Source organism: Oryx dammah, unplaced genomic scaffold (genome assembly GCF_014754425.2).
Source record: "Oryx dammah isolate SB20612 unplaced genomic scaffold, SCBI_Odam_1.1 HiC_scaffold_21, whole genome shotgun sequence".
NCBI lineage: Eukaryota > Metazoa > Chordata > Mammalia > Artiodactyla > Bovidae > Oryx > Oryx dammah.
Genome location: NW_024070205.1, coordinates 10,099,088 through 10,117,056, shown reverse-complemented (window position 1 = coordinate 10,117,056; position 17,969 = coordinate 10,099,088). Strand labels below are relative to the sequence as shown.

The 17,969-nt window shown below is 37.6% G+C and overlaps 1 protein-coding gene across 2 annotated transcripts in view; it reads left to right on the top strand.

Moving 5' to 3' along the window:
* The window catches only part of NSL1 (NSL1 component of MIS12 kinetochore complex), a 42,932-nt gene that overhangs the window by 14,375 nt on the left and 10,588 nt on the right, over positions 1-17,969 (top strand). For both annotated transcript variants that reach the window (XR_005724950.1, XM_040263134.1), the window contains exons 3-4: positions 1,622-1,752; positions 3,254-3,308. Coding sequence is in view for 1 of the 2 variants with exons in the window: in XM_040263134.1 (XP_040119068.1) it covers positions 1,622-1,752; positions 3,254-3,308 (186 nt within the window). In the remaining variant the exon portion in view is untranslated. The remainder of the gene's footprint in view (positions 1-1,621; positions 1,753-3,253; positions 3,309-17,969) is intronic.

The following is a 17,969-nucleotide window of genomic DNA, read 5'->3' as shown; positions in this document are numbered from 1 at the left end:
CTTATCAGATTGTGTATTTTAAATATGTGCAGTTCACTGTATGACAGTTAGACCTCGATATAGCTGTTTTTTACTTCTGACAAGTTCTCCAGGTGATTATTCATTCTCCAGGAGTTTGAGAATCAGTACAGTTGATTTTTGAACAACACAGATTTGAACTGCAAGGATCCGCTTATATAGGGATTTTTTTTTCACCATATATATACTACAGTACTACATGATTTGTAGTTGGTTGAATACACAGATGTGGAAACTATAAAGTTATTTTGGATTTTTGATGGTGTGGAGGGTCGGTGCCCCTAACTCCCACATTCTTCAAGGGTCTCCTGTATTTTAAAACAGAGGAAAGCAACTGATAAGATAGCTTTAGCCAAATCAAAGAAATACTAAAATCAGATGTTAAATGCTTTCAGTGTGGTTCTTTCATTATATTATTATCCTTCTTTTCTTGTACTTTATCCTGCAGCCATTTAGAACTTTTTCCTAAAGACTCTTGATCTTGCCGGTGCTGATTTCTCTGCCTCATGTGCTTTTCCATATTATTTTTTCCCTACCTTTTTTTAATGCAGTTTATTTACATTTATATCAATATTTCAAGATCCAACTCAAATGTTACTTTCTCTTTAAAGTCTCAGATTCCCAAGGCATAGTTATTGTTCAAGTTGTTCTTTGTCCTGGTAGCATTTTGTTCATACCTCTGTTGCATTCGTGAAGTTGTTTTGCAGTTACCCGTCAGTTTCTTCCAGTGAACCATAAGCTTTTAGAGAACAGAGGTTGTGTTATATTCATCTTTGTATTTCTCTCTTTTTTTTTTTAAGTTGTTTTTCTGTCTTGTCATTAAATTTTACTACTACAGGGTTAGTTTTATGTCATTTGTTATTTGATACAGATTTTAAAATTGTATTTTTCTTTAATTTCATATTTACTAAGCTTGACATTATAAACTGATAAGGCTTCCAGGTACAACTATACTTTTCATTTTTAATCAGTAGTTCTTCAGAATATATTGTTACTATATTGTTTGGAACTGACACATGTTATATTGTTAGATATTCTCTTATTTAATATGACTTAATGAAAATGTATTTAACATAATCATAACCTTATTAATTTGTCTTAGTTTTTTGCCATAAGAGAAAACTCTAGATTTTTCCTTTATGCATTTGCACAGATACTGCCTGCTTTAAATTATTTTGTAGATTTTAGCCCACATATATTTTTGTGTGTATTCTTTAGGCATTATATTGTTGGGTTTTGTTTTAATGCCAATCAGTATGCTATGCTTTATATTAGAGTTTAGTTCATTTGCTTTATACACTTTAATTGATAACTTTCTTCTAATTTCTTTGTCCTGTAAGTTTTCCCTCATTGTATCTTTTTTTAAAAATCATTTTTGTATTTCTCTGATTCGGGGTTGCATTCCCACAGGGGCTCAATAAGTAATTGACTTTTAAATGAATACATGAATCAGTCACCAAAGTGAGGCATCCATTAACTTGCCATATTTATTTTCCTTAAATTTTGTGTTTTCTAAATTTAGTTTGTTTATGTTACATTTTCATATAGAATATAAACTGTGTGTTTTAAGGAATTTTTGATATTATTTTTTCCCTTGAAATAGATTCTGATATCAAAGTCCTTGAAGACCAGTTTGATGAAATCATAGTTGATTTAGCCACAAAACGTAAGCAGTATCCCAGAAAGATCCTTGAATATGTCATCAAAATCATAAAGGCACAACAAGAGATTCTGGTAAGATGATTTACCTTTAAAATAGTAAATTTTATGTAATATCTGTTTTACTACAGTAAAAAAGTTAAAGTATAAGATCAAGAGGAGACAAATGTTTTCTTTGTTTTTCATGCCTAAATTACTACTGTTTGTCTATTATAAAACTCTTCCCCCTTCTAAGTCACACTAGGTTTTGAATACAGCTGATAATAAAGTAGAATTTGAAGATGGAAGACTGACAGTAACTTAATTCTGAGTCCAGGAAGGAGAAAGAAGTTTATTTTTTAAGCTTCTTCCTTCTATTTGTGATTTGTATTTGGCACATTATTTGTATATAGTTATGTATTTTGGGAGACCTTTGTCTTTGTTACGTATTTTGGTGATGAAGATTGAGACTACCTGTTTATAATGCCAAAATTTGCTTTATGAATTGTGTGTAATTTCTTTTGCTCCAAAAATTATGACGAGGCAGAAGGAGGTTTGCTGGAATGGCATTGCCTCTGGAGTGAGACATACATGTGGCTTTCAGCTTTGCTTAACGGTTTGTCCTTACTTTTTGAAATTAGCATACTTTCACATATAAATTTTCCAGTTGCTTAGTTTTCAGGAATTGCTTCAGAGAGTGAAAGCAGGTACTTTATCTAAAATATTTTGCTTATCATTCTATGAGAAAAAATAGTTATAAGCAAAATTTTTCTTTTTTATTTCTTCCACAGAAATGTCAGTTCTCCAAGAAATACCCTACTCCCATCTCCCTCATCTACTTTTAAAGTTTTCTCAGGAAAAACATTCCAAATGTATTTATTTTCCAGTATCTTTCTCCCTATTACTACCCTTCCTCCCTGCTCCCACCCCCCTACCAAAAAACCTGTAGTTGGTATTACATTAAAGAAAGTTTGCTGACCTAGACGGGGTGTTGCTGTGGAAGTTTAAAAATTGATGCAAAAATGAATGAGATGAGGATACTAAAGACAGCTTTAAAACAGACAGACAAGAAACCTTTTTGGCTCCTGCTGCTTTGGGCATGAGAAAGGAAATTTTCCACTTCCTTTTTGCCTGAATTACGGATCTTGTTCTTAGAGTTCTGCTGCTGCAGTCCCAGTGTATCACAGGTAGGCGTTAGTGTGCTGACACTTTCAAAAACAGATTTCTGTGTGAATATGAGTTCGAGTTCTAACCACTTGTCTTAAAATGAACTTTTGAAAACCAGTCCATTAATAGTTTGAAAACTACCTTATACTTTGAGATTCTTTCACTGTGCCTTTATTTTGCTTGTATGCTGCTGCATCTTAGTGTATGCAGTAGGTGGCAGTACTCTAAAAGGTATAGTTCAGACTTAATTTGATCTGTTCTTTTCTCCTCCCTCCCTTACAGGATCTGATTTGGATGTTTGTTTTGGGTTGTTTTTTTTTTTTTTGCAAAAGAATGATACTTCTGACTAATATTTGTTTATATTAGCCAAAGAAAATGTTTCTGTAAGTCACCTAGTTGTTAATTTAAATCTGTTTTATTTTATGTTTAGAAGCAGTACCACCCTGTTGTACATCTGTTGGACCTAAAATATGACCCTGATCCAGGTGAGCCAGTATTCATTTGTGGTAAAAATGAAGCATGAGCTTGTAATTTTAGGAGTTCCTGATATTCCTTTAAAGGTTTTAGCATCAGGGGTATCTTCCCTTTGATGCTCTAACTCACTCCCAGTCATAAGCATTTAGGTCTTTTTCTCACTTAGGTTTATGAGAACTAGCTCTGAACCTACCATCTCAGAATTTCTAGGGTCAGGAACCAGGAATGTGGACTTCTGTTAAGCGGTGTCCTGACCTAGAGTATTACACTGCCGGGGTCCAGCCCCAGTGGATCCAGGGAATTCGAAGGTGGGGACGGCGTCGGCGTCTTTGGAAAAATACATATTTAATTACAGATATAGAGAGAGATTAGAAACGGATAGTGAGGAGATAGTGTAGTGGAGGAAAGGAGGCTAAATTCAGCCAGAGAAACGAGAGCAAGAAAGAAGCGACATGGTGGAATCAGTCTTTCCGGAAACTGATCCAATTTCTTTATTTTTGGGTTTGCTTATATACCTTTTGTTACACATAGGGATGAATACAGAGTCACGCGGGGGTCAGCAGTCCTGACCTTTATCAAAATCAGGTGCTTCACATAAATGTATAACAAAAAAAGGTCTTATCATCTTCTGGCCATGAGTGAGACCTGCTGACATTCTATGGTCCTTTCTTTCTGATAACCAAAAACCTTATTTCTTCCAGGGGTGTTTTTTCTTAAACCAGGCACCACCCTCCAGATAAAGTTGCATTCCTATAGGGTGAGGGTGTAGTGAGTTACAATCAAGAAAGGAATTTATTTAACCCAAGGTTAACATGATTAATCTTAAAGGTTAATGCTTATTTCTCCTACATGCTTAAAGGTTAATACTTATTTCTCCTATATGTTATATTCATTATACGGGCAGGGAATATGGAGATTTAGCAGCAAACATCAGCCCAACAAATGAAAATCCTTTCATCAATGCTCCCCTTAAGATCTATTTAGTCTTAAGATAGCGATAAAGTTACATTTTTACATAACAAAGACATAGTGATTTATAACAAAGCACAGTGATCTATTACAAAAGAGAAAATCCATTAACTCAAAAAGTCTAGTATTGCTAACATCAAAAACTACTATATTTTCTTTTCTATATTCCAAATACATTGATTAATATATTCCCAGGTGCCTAAGGATATGGAGGCCTGGCGGCAATCATTGACTCAATGATAAGAAAAAGCCCTATGCTAATTAAGACTCTCAAAATACTCCAAAACTCTCTGTGCTGTTTATGGTTAAGAGGTAGTAAACAGTCATGTGGCAGGAGTATGGATAATCCTGTCACACAAGCTAGTCTGTCAGCAGAGAGGTTTGACCTGAGACATCCTTGTCCCACCCAGAGCAGGGAATTAGCAGCAATTATTGACATAACAAATGAAAAACCCTTATAAAACCAATATAATTCCTAACCAACCCACTATACTAATAATTTCTAACTCCCCAAAAGAATTTGCCTTTAGTAAGTCTAAAACATCTCGTGCCTCTCAGATTGGGAGGCTGTAAACAATCACATGTGGCCAGACAAACCTATACAGGTGGGTTAGATAACCTTCAGAGGAGTTCGTAAGCTGAAACACTCTTGTCATGCCCAGGAATTTTTATTGCCTTGGAGCTGTACATTTACTCCTTCTCCGAGAGAAACGGTTATGGGGGAGAGCCCCCCGTAAAGTCAGAGGTGTAGGTGAGAGCATAAAACAGACTCTGGTTTTGGGGTTAGATGCTCGGCAACAGGGGGTTTCCTGAGGCTTGATCACGCCTTTGCGTATGCCAGGCCTCCTTCCTCATGACCTTTGCCATGGGCGGAGTTCCTCACGCTGGCCCCCAACATTACACCTTCTCCATCAAGCTTCTCCTATAATACCCTCCTGTCTTTAATACTATTATATTATCCATTCTTTGCATTACAGCCAAAGTGGTACTATTAAAGCACTCATAGTATGTTTTCTTCGTGTGATAACCATCATTGGTTTTTCATCATTTACAGAATAAAATCCAATAAAAATATAATATTGAACTTAAGAGATATGTACACTTGTTACACCTTTGAATTCAGTTCTGTTTTCCACTTAGGTGCATCTTGTAAAACACAAATAAAAAGAATATAAACTGTAAATCCAGCAACAGAACTAACATTGCTAAAAATGTGGATCATGCGTTTTTTTAAATAACTCTATTCTTACCTTTAAAAATTTGTAACAATTTTCCTAAGAGACATTTTGGAATTTGCGTTTGGCTCTCTAAAGTACCAATTTTGAAGTCTTTGAAAAAACAGTTAAGATCTTGATTTATTTGTATGGGATTTCTATACTTATGGCTTTAAATACCTCACCCTTGTTGAATTCTGATTTACCTTCTAACATGTCCCCTGCCCTTTCAAAGTGTCCCAAGCCAATGGGATAAACTGAGAGGGGGAAGCAAATGTAGACTGAAGTTGGTTAAAATCATAGCAGTCACTGTATTTGACAATAAACATTAACCTAGTAACACTTTGTCATCGGTTTGGTTTGGTTCAGTTCAATCACTCAGTTGTGTCTGAATCTTTGCAATCCCATGGACTGTAGCACGCCAGGCTTCCCTGTCCATCACCAACTCCCAGAGCTTGCTTAAACTTATGTCCATTGAGTCGGTGATGCCATCCAACCATCTCATCCTCTGTCGTCCCCTTCTCCTCCTGCCTTCAGTCTTTCCCAGCATCAGGGTCTTTTCCAGTGAGTCAGTTTTTTGCATCAGGTGGCCAAAGTTTTGGAGCTTCAGCTTCATCATCAGTCCTTCCAATGAATATTCAGGACTGATTTTCTTTAGGATGGACTGGTTTGATCTCCTTGCAGTCCAAGGGATTCTCAAGAGTCTTCTCCAACACCACAGTTCAAAAGCATCAGTTCTTCAGTGCTCAGCTTTCTTTATGGTCCAACTCTCACATCCATACATGACTACTGGAAAAACCATAGCTTTGACTAGATGGACCTTTGTCAGTAAAGTAATGTCTCTGCTTTTTAATATGCTGTCTAGATTGGCCATAACTTTCCTTCCAAGGAGCAAGCATCTTTTAATTTCATGGCTGTAGTCACCATCTGCAGTGATTTTGGAGCCCCCCAAAATAAAGTCAGCCACTGTTTCACCATCTATCTGCCATGAAATGATGGGACCAGATGCCATGATCTTAGTTTTCTGAATGTTGAGCTTTAAGCAGCTTTTTCACCTCTTTCACTTTCATCAAGAGGCTCTTTAGTTCTTCACTTTCTGCCATAATGGTGGTATCATCTGCATATCTGAGGTTATTGATATTTCTCCAGGCAGTCTTGATTCCAGTTTGTGCTTCTTCCTGCCCAGCATTTCTCATGATATACTCTGCATATAAGTTAAATAAGCAGGGTGACAATATACAGCCTTGACATACTCTTTTTCCTATTTGGAACCAGTCTGTTGTTCCATGTCCAGTTCTAACTGTTGCTTCCTGACCTGCATACAGATTTCTCAAGAGGCAGGTCAGGTGGTCTGGTATTCCCATCTCTTGCAGAATTTTCCAGTTTGTTGTGATCCACACAGTCAAAGGCTTTGGCATAGTCAATAAAGCAGAAATAGATGTTTTTTCTGGAACTCTCTTGCTTTTTCCATGATCCAGTGGATGTTGGCAATTTGATCTCTGGTTCCTCTGCCTTTTCTAAAACCAGCTTAAACATCTGGAAGTTCACGATTCACGTATTGTTGAAGCCTGGCCTGGAGAATTTACTTATTTTTAAGGGCTATTCATATTTTGTCAAACTTGGGTCAGATCTTCTTAGGATTTAAAAGGTATGGATACAGTTGAAACTTTGTTTTTACCCTTTTACCATCCCATTCCACTCCCTCTTACTTCAGAATAACCACTATGCTCAAGTTGAGAGGATCCTTCCTATCCATGTTTTTGTGCTTTTACTTTATAGATGTATATCCATAAACACTGTGTGGCATCTGTTTTAAAAATTTTACATAAGCTGTATCATACCAATCATATCATTCTGCAACTTGTTTTTCCCCATTGGTATTGTATACACATTATCTGCATTCATTTAGTTTCTATATAATATTCTGAGCATGAATACTTCTCTGTAAGTCCGTTCCTCTACTGAGGGACACTTGGTTTCTTTTTCTTTTTCTGGCTGTTATGAACAGTTTTACAATGAATATTTTTACACCTGTGTCTTGTAAACTGTGGCATACTTAATGCTGCAGATTTTCTGAGGTAGATTGCTGGAAGCAGAGTTTCTAGGTCCAGAGAGCTTGTCTCTGTTCAGCTTTATTACATTTAAGCTCTACTACACCTCCAAAGTAGTCATGTCAGTTTATGGTTCCACCAGCAGTGTTTGAAAGTTCTTGCTTCTGTACAGTTTGCCAAAAATTAATTGCTGTCAGGTTTTCTGTACTTTTTTTTTTTTTTTCCACCAATGTGATGGGCATGTAGAAGTTTTTAAAGTGAGGTTGTTTGTCTTGAGTTCCTATTTATATTCTTTGCCTGTTCTTTGGTTGGGTATTACAACTTTCCTTATTCATTTCTAAGAGTCATATACACAGGCACATGAAGATACACACATGCACACACACATTATAGACATTAGTGTTATAAGCACTGTAAATATTTGCTCTCAGTTTTTGGGTTGTCTTATAACTATTTATAATGACTTTATGTATACATAAGTTTTTAAAATATATATAACTTTATTGCGATATAATTTATGTATAATAAAAATATGTACATTTTATGCATACAGTTTGAGTTGTGGCAAATGTATACAACTCTGTAACCATGACCACAATTCAAATACAGAATTTTTCATCACTCATGAAGTTCCTTTATGCCCCTAAATTTTATGCTTTTTGTCTCTAACTCTGCTAATATGGTGAATTAACATTGACAGATTTTTCTGATGGTTATCATTGCATTCACACGGAAAACCCCACTTACTCATTAGTATATTTTTTCTTTTATATACTTGAGTTACAGTTACCTGTATTTTATTTATGTTTGTATACTATGTTAAACGATAGTATATTTGCATCTGTAGTCACACAAAAAATAAACCTGTTTTAAAACATGCTGTTCCTTTCCAATTTTGTCACCAAGGTTATGCTGCCCTCATAAAACAGTTTCTGAATGTCAGAGGGTTTTTGGTCTTTGAAGAGTTGGTGAGATTCATGTATAAAACTGTCTGAGCCTAGTTATAAACTGACTTAGTATATTTAATGGTTATTGATTTCTTCAGGTTTTTTTTTTTTTTTCTTAAGTCAATTTTGGTAATATTTGTTTGAAAAACAGTCTGTTTCATCCATGTATTCAGTATATTGGCATGAAACTTTATGGTAGTTACTTATAATTTTAAAAATTTCTGTTCCACATATGCTTATTTCTTAATGTTGTTCATTTTTGCTTTCTCTTTTTTCTTGATATCTTGCTCTAGATTTCTTTGTTTTTAATTGGTCTTTTCAGAGAGTCATCTTTTAGTTTTGCTGAGTTTTTCTATTGTTGTTCACTTTTCTGGTTCCTTGAGTTCCGATCTTATCTTTAGTGTGGTCTTCCTGCTTTCTTGAGTTTTATGTGTTATTTTTAACTTCTTGAATTAAACCCTTCATTAGTTTACTTCAGTTTTATTTTTTAGTAAATAAGTCTACAGATTTATCTCCAGGTCCTACGTTAGCCATATCCTCAAGACTCAACATGTAGAACTTTCATAGTTTAACTCCAAATATTTTTTCATTTCCAAATGTAGGAGTCTTACTTATTTTCCTCTTTTTTGCCATCTGCCATGTTGCTAGATTTTTCTTTATCTCTTATTTTCCTTTTTTTCTGGTTTGAAAGCTATCTACTATGCTTCTTTTCCTTTAGTGTTACCTGTTAAAATTTTAGCATACTATAGTTCTAAAATTATCTAACATAGTCAGGAGTTATACAGTATTTCAGGTTCCCTCCTAGGCAAGAAAAGGACTTTATTATACTTTACCCACTGAATAAGCACATCCCTCCCTCAATTTTCCTTCTTATTTGTGTCTAGAACTTTATAGCACTCATCTGCTTTTTGTCTCTATAGATTTGACTATTCTAGACATTTCATATAAATTAAATCATGTAATATGTCATCCTTTAAGAATGGCTTCTATGAATTGGCATAATGTTTCAAGGTCCATGTTAATAGCATGTATCAGTATTTTGTTGCTAATGTAAATGCAGTTAAAAAATAGTTTCAGTTTGTTTACTGCTACTGTATAGAAATAGGATTGATGTTTATATCTTGATCTTGTATCTTTCAACCTTGCTGATCTCATTTATTAGTTCTAATAGTTTTTTAGTGGATTCTTTAGAGTTCTCTACATAAAAAATTATATCATGTTATCGACAAATCAGAGTTTTACTTTTTCCTTGCCAGTCTGGAGGCCTGGTACTCATAGTTGATGATAAGTCTGCTCAGAGACTACTTGTCACTCTTTAATGGATAATCTGTATTTTCTCTCCTGATTTTTCATAATTTTTTTGTGTATTCTTAATGTTCTACTGTTTTAGCACAATATGGTTAGGTGTTTATTTTTTATTTATCTAACATGGTGCTTAGGGTACACTTTTTCTAACAATGAAAATAACTTTCTTGCTTTTTCTTGATTATATAAAAATGTATTCACATCCCCAAAGTGTTAAAAGCATAAGAAACGAGTTTAAATCACATGGAATCATGTACTCGAGATAACCACTATTAACATATTTATAACCAGTGACTAGTACTCTTGCCTGAAAAATCCCATGGACAGAGGAGCCTGGTGGGCTGCAGTCCATGGGGTTGCTAAGAGTCGGACACGACTGAGAGACTTCACTTTCACTTTTCACTTTCACGCATTGGAGAAGGACATGGCAACCCACTCCAGTGTTCTTGCCTGGAGAATCCCAGGGACAGAGGAGCCTGCTAGGAGGCCGTCTATGGGGTCACACAGAGTCGGACACGACTAAAGTGACTTAGCAGCAGTAGCAGTATTATAATATATTGCTTATTGCTACCTCTTCGATCCACCTGCAGATCTTGCTGCCTTGACCTTGAAAACACATCTCAGTTTCAACTGCTTCCTATCAGACCCATCTCTACTGCCTCTGTCATTGTCTCCGTATCCTCTTGGTGGGGCTGCTGCAGCAGTCTCCTGGTCTCCTTCCAGTTCAGTTTTGCCACACGGCATCCAGGGGATTGTTTTCTGAAGCATAATCAGGGTGCATCAGTCCCTGCTTAAAAGTCTCCAGTGGCTCCCCATCATACTTCCCTTGGTCTACAGGTCCTCTCTGACCTGGTCCCTGGCTGCTCCTCAGATTTCATCTCTGACCCTAGTTCTTAGCACTCTCACCTTTGTCTACTGAGCTCCAGCCACACTAGCATTCTTTCTCTTTCACCCAGAATATGCCAAACAGGCACTGGCCCTGTGGTTTTCACACTTGTTGCTCTCTGGTTCCTATCTGAAACTACCTGCCTGACTCTCACTTTATTCAGCTCTGTTCAAACTGTAACCTCGTCAGAGAGGTCTTCCCTGACAGTCTGTGTCAGATCCCTTCCTGACCCCCTTGCTCATACTCTGTCACCCTAACCTGCTTTATTTCCCCTACTACTTACTGACATTATGTAATTTCTCTTTATTTTATTGTCTTCATCCCTTCCCTCACTGTACTATAAACTCCCTGTGAACAAGGGCTTTGTTTTGTCTACTTCTGTATCCCTTAGCTTTAAGATCGTTATCTGACATAGTACACTCAGGAAATATTTATAAAATAAGTACATAATTTTACATGTTCTTTTAAAAATTTTAAAAAATAAGGATAGTCTTTAACTTGTTTTTGGTCTCCTTCCTCCTTTCCCATCCACTGCTCCTTCAGAGATACAGCACTAATCTGCTGTGAAGCCATTTACCCTTTTTTCTCTTTTCATGTAATCATATTGAAATACATACATACTAGACATTTGGGGAGCATAATTTATTTTACAGAAAAGTGATTTATATATTCAGATTATCTATACCTTACTCTTATAAATATATGGGAGATCCTCCAATTCAACTACCATAGATCTCACATTATATTTTAAATTGTGTTATGATTTTATAATTAGTTTTTGTACATGCTATTAATAAATGTAAGCTTAACATTAACTTGTAAATAGTGAATGGTATATATATAGTAGAAAATGAAAATCCAGTCTATTTGTCTTCCCCAGTCTATCTGAAGTCAGTCAGTTCAGGCAGTTCAGTCGCTCAGTCGTGTCCAACTCTTTGCGACCCCATGAATTGCAGCACACCAGGCCTCCCTGTCCATCACCAACTCCTGGAGTTCACTCAAACTCACGTCCATCGAGTCAGTGATGCCATCCAGCCATCTCATCCTCTGTAGTCTCCTTCTCCTCCTGCCCCCAATCTCTCCCAGCATCAGAGTCTTTTCCAATGAGTCAACTCTTCGCATGAGGTGGCCAGAGTATTGGAGTTTCAGCTTCAGCATCATTCCTTCCAAAGGACACCCAGGACTGATCTTTAGAATGGACTGGTTGGATGTCCTTGCAATCCAAAGGACTCTCGAGTCTTCTCCAACACCACAGTTCAAAAGCATCAATTCTTTGGCGCTCAGCTTTCTTCACAGCCCAACTCTCACATCCATACATGACCACTGGAATAAACCATAGCCTTGACTAGATGGACCTTTGTTGGCAAAGTAATGTCTCTGCTTTTGAATATGCTATCTAGGTTGGTCATAGCTTTCCTTCCAAGGAATAAGCGTCTTTTAATTTCATGGCTGCAGTCACCATCTGCAGTGATTTTGGAGCCCAAAAAAATAAAGTCTGACCCTGTTTCCACTGTTTCCCCATCTATTTGCCATGAAGTGATGGGACCAGATGCCATGATCTTCGTTTTCTGAATGTTGAGCTTTAAGCCAACTTTTTCACTCTCCTGTTTCACTTAGATCAAGGGGCTTTTTAGTTCTTTTTCACTTTCTGCCATAAGGGTGGTGTCATCTGCATATCTGAGATTATTGATATTTCTCCTGGCAGTCTTGATTCCAGCTTGTGTTTCTTCCAGCCCAGCATTTCTCATGATGTACTTACTCTGCATAGAAGTTAAATAAGCAGGGTGACAATATACAGCCTTGACGTACTCCTTTTCCTATTTGGAACCAGTCTGTTGTTCCATGCCAAGTTCTAACTGTTGCTTTTTGACCTGCATATAGGTTTCTTAAGAGGCGGGTCAGGTGGTCTGGTATCCCCATCTCTTTCAGAATTTTCCACAGTTTGTTGTGATCCACACAGTCAAAGGCTTTGGCATAGTCAGTAAAGCAGAAATAGATGTTTTTCTGGAGCTCTCTTGCCTTTTCCATGATCCAGTGGATGTTGGCAATTTGATCTCTGGTTCCTCTGCCTTTTCTAAAACCAGCTTGAACATGTGGAATTTCATGGTTCACATATTGCTGAAGCCTGGCTTGGAGAATTTTGAGCATTACTTTACTAGCATGTGAGATGAGTGCAATTGTGCAGTAGTTTGAACATTTTTTGGCATTGCCTAAAGGCTTAGGATCCTCCAATAGCTAAAGAAAGGCTTCCCAGGTGCTACTGGTAAAGAACCCACCTCCCAATGCAGGAAACTTAAGAGACGTGGTTCCGATCCCTGGGTCAGGAAGATCTCCTGGAGGAGAGCATGACGACCCATTCCAGTATTCTTGCCTGGAGAATCCCATGGACAGAGGGGCCTGGCGAGCTACAGTCCAGAGAGTCACAAAAAGTTGGAAACAACTGAAGCAACTTAGCATGCATGCAATAGCTAAAGGAAATCATAACAGACATTACAGAAGAAAAATAAATCATGAAATAAAACAAGAATAGTACAAAAATAGAAGAAATGATAAAGAAGCAAAGTTGAAAGATTAAGTTAAAGATTTTCTAGAAGATGAGAGTCCTCAGACAAATTTACATGGAATTATAAGTGGAAGATGAGAAGAGGAAACAAGCAAAACAAATAAAAAAAATCCCCCCTACTCAAAAACAAAAAAAGTGTATATTTAAATAAAATTGTGTGTATGTGTGCTGCTGCTGCTGTTGTTCCTAAGTTGCTTCAGTCGTGTCCAACTCTTAGCGACCCCATGGACTGCAGCCTACCAGGCTCCTCCGTCTGTGGGATTTTCCAGGCAAGAGTACTGGAGTGGGGTGCCATTACCTTCTCCATGTGTAAGTATGAAAAGGCATTAAAAAAATTACCAGTAAGAACCACAGAAATGAACCATATGTTACATAGTTGAATGAAAAAAATCACAGAATAGAATATATTGTATATATATAAACAACTCAAAACTCCCTGTACCTATCTGCCCATATACAAATGTATTGATAAAGATCTAAGATTAGACATATCAAGCAGTTACAGTAATTGTCTATTTGAAGGTGTGTGACAGCAGATATTTAGAAAAGGCAGAGGAACTAGAGATCAAATTGCCAACATCCGCTGGATCTTCAAAAAAGCAAGAGAGTTTCAGAAAAACATCTATTTCTGCTTTATTGACTATGCCAAAGCCTTTGACTGTGTGGATCACAACAAACTGAAAAATTCTGAAAGAGATGGGCATACCAGACCACCTGACCTGCCTCTTGAGAAACCTATATGCAGATCAGGAAGCAACAGTTAGAACTGGACATGGAACAACACACTGGTTCCAAATAGGAAAAGGAGTACGTCAAGACTGTATATTGTCACCCTGCTGATTTAATTTATATGCAGAGTACATCATGAGAAACGCTGGGCTGGATGAAGCACAAGCTGGAATCAAGATTGCCAGGAGAAATATCAATAACCTCAGATATGCAGGTGACACCACCCTTATGGCAGAAAGTGAAGAAGAACTAAAAAGCCTCTTGATGTAAGTGAAAGAGGGGAGTGAAAAAGTTGGCTTAAAGCTCGACATTCAGAAAACGAAGATCATGGCATCTGGTCCCATCACTTCATGGCAAATAGATGGGGAAACAGTGGAAATAGGGTCAGACTTTATTTTGGGGGGCTCCAAAATCACTGCAGATGGTGATTGCAGCCATGAAATTAAAAGATGCTTACTCCTTGGAAGGAAAGCTATGACCAACCTAGATAGCATATTGAAAAGCAGAGACATTACTTTGCCAACAAAGATCCATCTAGTCAAGGCTATGGTTTTTCCAGTGTCATGTATGGATGTGAGAGTTGGACTGTGAAGAAAGCTGAGTGCCAAAGAATTGATGCTTTTGAACTGTGGTGTCGGAGAAGACTCTTGAGAGTCCTTTGGCCTGCAAGGAGATCCAACCAGTCCATTCTAAAGGAGATCAGTCCTGGGTGTCCTTTGGAAGGACTGATGCTGAAGCTGAAACTCCAATACTTTGGCCACCTCATGCAAAGAGTTGATTCATTGGAAAAGACTGATGCTGGGAGGGATTGGGGGCAGGAGGAGAAAGGGACGACAAGAGGATGAGATGGCTGGATGGCATCACCGACTCAATGCACATGAGTTTGTGTAAACTCCAGGAGTTGGTGATGGACAGGGAGGCCTGGTGTGCTGCAATTCATGGGGTCACAAAGAGTTGGACACGACTAAACTGAACTGAAACCTTCAAAAATCATTTTCAGATTGCTCTATTTTTATTTTATCTACAGCAAATTCCTCCCCTTGACGTTGGTTATATTGGCTGCCCTTCATGGTTGTAATTTCTTCATATATTTAAGAATTTTGCTTAGCAAGTGTTTCTTGACTGTTTTTCATGTGCTTACTTTCTTACTGCTGCTTTCCCCTCTTCCTGTCTAGCAGTTTTGTGGTTGCCTTCTGTCTGGCCCTTGATCAGTCCCAGGCAAGAACCACATCTTAAATTGACACTGGGAGGGCCCCTGTTCCACTGTAATATTGGCGATAGTGGATCCTAGTCACCAAGTCAGCAGGCAGCTTAATATAGCCCTGGCTTTGAGGCATTTTCTGCCATCAAGTAGTGTAGCTTTAAGTATGCTGCAGCTCAGTACCTCAGTTGGTTTGTTTGTTTTTTCCCCCAGCCTCCTTTTCAGGGTAGGAAAACTCCATTTGAACCTTTGGTTTCATGTATGAGGCCAGCTCTCCCCATTCCCTGCCCCTCTGGTGCATGTTGATACCTTTTTATCTTGTGGGGAGCAAATTCCTGGTTACTTACTGCCTACCTTCCGTCTGCCCTCCAGTGGATCTGTAACTTTAGCCTGACTTAAAAGCTTTTTCTCTTCTACTTTTTTCTGGTTCATAGAAATTTACTTTGTATATGGTTTGAATTTGTCTTCAAAATTTTTCTGTATTTATCCAGTGGTACTTTGGACAAAAGTGGGGAGTTTATGAACTTCCAAGACCAGCTTGACTAGAAATTTAGGATACTCTTAAAAACACAAATCAACTTTCATTCCTCTCTGCTTAAAATCCTAAAGTCTTCCAATTTTAAAGAATACATAATAGACTTTGACCTTCTCAGCATTCCTTTATGTGACCTGGCCCTTCAAGATTCATTTCAAAAGCTTTCCTTTTTGTTCTAGCCCTCTGTAGACCCTCTCTTTCAGCAGAGTGGTTCAGGTGTGTGTGGGTGTGGGTGTGTGTGGGTGTGTGTGTGTGTCTATTTGTTTTTTAGTTTCTTTTCCATTGAAGGTTATTACAAGATATTGAGTAGAGTTCCCTATGCTATTAATATGTAGTAAGTAGGTCCTTGTTGGTTATCCATTTTATATACAGTAGTGTGTATATTTTAATCTCAGACTCCTGATATATCCCTCTTACCCTTGGGTAAACATAAATTTGTTTTCTATGGCTGTGAGTCTATTTCTCTTTTGTCAGTAAGTTCATTTGTATCATTTTTTTAAGATTCCACATAGAAGCAATATTGTACAATATTTGTCTTTCTCTAACTTCACTTAGTATGATGATCTCTAGGTCCATCAGTGTTGCTGCAAATGGCATCTCATTCTTTGCTGTGGTTGAGAAGTATTCCACTGTATGTATGTACCACATCATCTTTGTTGATTCATTTGTCAGTAAACACCTAGTTTGTTTCCATGTCTTGATTGGCTATTGAAAATAGTGCTGCTATGAACATAGTGTTGGCTCTGTGTCTTTTCAAATTACAGTTTTCTCCAGATAAATGCCCAGGGGTGGAATTGCTGAGAGATCTGTTTTTATTTTTTAAAAGAATTGCTGTGAAAGTTGCTGAGTCATGTCCAGCTCTTTACAACCCCATGAGTATACTGTCCATGGAATTCTCCAGGCCAGAATACTGGAGTGGGTAGCCTTTCCCTTCTCCAGGGGATCTTCCCAACCCAGGGATCGAACCCAGGTCTCCCACATTGCAGGCGGATTCACTGAAACCTGAACCACAAGGGAAGCCCAAGAATACTGGAATGGGTATCCTATCCCTTCTCCAGGGGATCTTCCCAACCCAGGAAGCAGGCGGATTCTTTACCAACTGAGCTATCAGGGAATCTCCAAGGAATTCCCATACTGTTCTCCATAGTGGGTGCACCAGTATACATTCCCATTAGTGGTGTAGAAGGGTTCCCTTTTCTCCACCCCTTCTCCAGGGTTTATCATTTGTAGCCTTTCTGATGATGGCCATTCTGACTGTTATGAGGTAGTACCTTATTGTAGTTTTGATTTGCATTTCTTGAATAATTAGCAGTGTTGAGCGTCTTTTCATGTGCCTGGTGGCCTTCTGTATGTCTTCTTTGGAGGAATATCTATTCAGGTATTCTGCCCATTTATTTATTTATTGAGCTATATGAGCTGATGGTGTATTTTGTAAATTAATCCTGTCGGTCACATAGTTTGCAAGTATTTTTTCCTCAGGTTGTCTTTTTGTTTTGCTGATGGTCTCCTTTGCTGTGCAAAAGCTTTTAAGTTTAATTACGTCCCATTTGTTTATTTTTGGTTTTGTTTCCATCACTCTAGGAGACAAATCCAGAAAAAAATACTGCTATGGTTTATGTCAGAGTGTTCTGCCTGTTTTTCTCTGGGAGTTTCATAGTATCCAGTCTTACATTTAGATTTTTAATCCATTTTAACAAAGTTTGCTTTTGTATATGGTGTTAGAGAATGTTCTAATTTAATTATTTTACATGTAGCTGTCCAGTTTTCCCAGCACTACTTGTTGAACAGACTATCTTTTATTCAGTGTATATCTTTGCCTCCTTTGTCATAGATAAAATGATCATAAGTGTATGAGTTTACTTCCCCCAGTACTTCTAAGGTTGACATCTTCTCAGTTTTTCTTATTTAAATGCTACCTCCGCAGAGAGATCTTTCCTACTCACCCTGGTAAAAGTAATCTCTCCCCAATTCTCTGTCATAATACTTGTTTATTTCCATAATATCGTTTGTTACGACATGTGCTTGTTTGTTTCTTTTCTCACAAAACTGAAAGCTTCATGAGCTTTTTACTTTACATTTTTGTTTGCGTTATATGAAGCCAGCATATAGCATCATGCTCAGTAAATACTTACCTCATGACTATTATCCACCCATGCATTCAGCATATTTATTAAATGTCTACTATATGCCAGAACTGTTCTCACTGTGGAGGATGTAATGGTGATCGATACAGACAGGGTCCTTGCTCTGTGGAGCTTATGTTCTAATGAGG